Source organism: Calidris pugnax, unplaced genomic scaffold (assembly GCF_001431845.1).
Source record: "Calidris pugnax isolate Ruff unplaced genomic scaffold, ASM143184v1 scaffold468, whole genome shotgun sequence".
Taxonomy (NCBI): Eukaryota; Metazoa; Chordata; class Aves; order Charadriiformes; family Scolopacidae; genus Calidris; species Calidris pugnax.
In genome coordinates this window covers 20508-22659 of record NW_015091169.1, presented here as the reverse complement: position 1 = coordinate 22659, position 2152 = coordinate 20508, and the positions used below count along the sequence as shown (strand labels likewise).

The window sequence follows — 2152 nt, the reverse complement described above, 5'->3', positions numbered from 1 at the left end:
GGGGTGGGGTTGTCCTGGGGGGGGGGGGGTGTCCTCAGGGGGTCAAGCTGTCCCCCCAGAAGGTTGGGGTGTCCCCAAGGGTGGTTGAGGTGCCTCCTGAGAGGTTGGGGTGCCCCCCAAGGAACTGAGGTGTCCTCAGGGGGTTGAGGTGTCCCTGAGTGGTTGGGGGTGTCCTCAGGAGGTTGAGGTGTCCCCGGAGGAGCTTAGGGGTGTCCTCAGGGGGTTAAGGAGGGGGTTGAGTTGTCCCCAAGGGGTTGGGGTGACCCTGAGTGGTTTGGGGTGTCCTCAGGGGGTTGAGGTGTCCCCTGAGGAGGTTGTGGTGACCCTGAGTGACTGGGGGTGTCCTCAGGGGGTCAAGCTGTCCCCCCAGGAGGTTGGGGTGTCCCCAAGGGGGGTTGAGGTGCCCCCCAAGGAGTTGAGGTGTCCCTAGTGGTTGAGGATGTCCCTGAGTGGTTGGGGGGTGTCCTCAGGGGGTCGAGGTGTCCCCCAAGGGGTTGAGTTGTCCTGAGTGGCTGGGGGTGTCCTCAGGGGGTCAAGCTGTCCCCCCAGAAGGTTGGGGTGTCCCCAAGGGTGGTTGAGGTGCCTCCTGAGAGGTTGGGGTGCCCCCCAAGGAGTTGAGGTGTCCTCAGGGGGTTGAGGTGTCCCTGAGTGGTTGGGGGTGTCCTCAGGAGGTTGAGGTGTCCCCGGAGGAGCTTAGGGGTGTCCTCAGGGGGTTAAGGAGGGGGTTGAGCTGTCCCCAAGGGGTTGGGGTGACCCTGAGTGGTTGGGGGTGTCCTCAGGGGGTTGAGTTGTCCCGAAGGGGTTGTGGTGACCCTGAGTGGCTGGGGGTGCCCTCAGGGGGTCGAGGTGCCCCCCAAGGAGGTTGAGGATGTCCTCAGGGGGTTAAGAAGGGGATTGAGCTGTCCCCAAGGGGTTGGGGTGTCCTCAGGGGGTCGAGGTGTCCCCCAAGGGGTTGGGGTGTCCCTGAGTGGTTGGGGGTGTCCTCAGGGGGTCGAGGTGTCCCCAAGGGGTTGAGTTGTCCTGAGTGGCTGGGGGTGTCCTCAGGGGGTCAAGCTGTCCCCCTAGAAGGTTGGGGTGTCCCCAAGGGTGGTTGAGGTGCCTCCTGAGAGGTTGGGGTGCCCCCCAAGGAGTTGAGGTGTCCCCAAGGGGGTTGAGGTGCCCCCTGAGGGGTTGAGATGTCCTCAGGAGGTTGAGGTGTCCCCAAGGAGGTTGGGGGTGTCCTCAGGGGGTCGAGGTGTCCCCAAGAGGTTGTGGTGTTTGGGGTGCCCCCCAAGGAGTTGAGGTGTCCCCAAGGGGGTTGAGGTGCCCCCTGAGGGGTTGAGATGTCCTCAGGAGGTTGAGGTGTCCCCAAGGAGGTTGGGGGTGTCCTCAGGGGGTCGAGGTGTCCCCAAGAGGTTGTGGTGTCCCTGAGTGGTTTGGGGTGTCCTCAGGGGGTTGAGGTGTCCCTTGAGGAGGTCGGGGTGCCCCCCTCTAGTGGGGAAGACCTAGAGGTTGAGGATGGGGCCTTCCAAGGTGGGGAAGATCTAGAGGTTGAGGATGGGGCCTTCCAAGGTGGGGAAGACCTAGAGGTTGAGGATGGGGCCTTCCAAGGTGGGGAAGACCTAGAGGTTGAGGATGGGGCCTTCCAAGGTGGGGAAGACCTAGAGGTTGAGGATGGGGCCTTCCAAGGTGGGGAAGACCTAGAGGTTGAGGATGGGGCCTTCCCCTCAGGGGGTCAAGCTGTCCCCCCAGAAGGTTGGGGTGTCCCCAAGGGTGGTTGAGGTGCCTCCTGAGAGGTTGGGGTGCCCCCCAAGGAACTGAGGTGTCCTCAGAGATCTGGATGTTGAGGATGGGGCCTTCCAAGGGGTTGTGGGGTACCTGCTGTGGGTTGTTGGGGGTGTAGGGCAGCATGGTGGAGACGTGGAACATGATCTCGTAGTCCTGGTAGGTGGTGTAGAGGGAGTGGGTGCCGGTGGAGTCGGCTGTGGGGACGGGGGGAGAGAGAGAGAGAGGTCAAATAGGTGTCCCCCCAACCCCAAAACACCCCAAAACGTGTGTGTGTAGGGGGGTTGAGGTGCCCCCCAAGGAGTTGAGGTGTCCCTAGTGGTTGAGGATGTCCCTGAGTGGTTGGGGGGTGTCCTCAGGGGGTCGAGGTGTCCCCCAAGGGGTTGGG

General features: G+C 63.2%; 1 protein-coding gene across 1 annotated transcript in view; it reads right to left on the bottom strand.

Annotated features, from left to right (window-relative positions):
- The window catches only part of LOC106898244 (signal-induced proliferation-associated 1-like protein 3), a gene marked incomplete at its 3' end in the record, with an annotated part of 25923 nt that overhangs the window by 8801 nt on the left and 14970 nt on the right, over positions 1-2152 (bottom strand). Inside the window, exon 5 of the mRNA XM_014959381.1 lies at positions 1858-1961. Coding sequence (XP_014814867.1) covers positions 1858-1961 — 104 coding nt within the window. The remainder of the gene's footprint in view (positions 1-1857; positions 1962-2152) is intronic.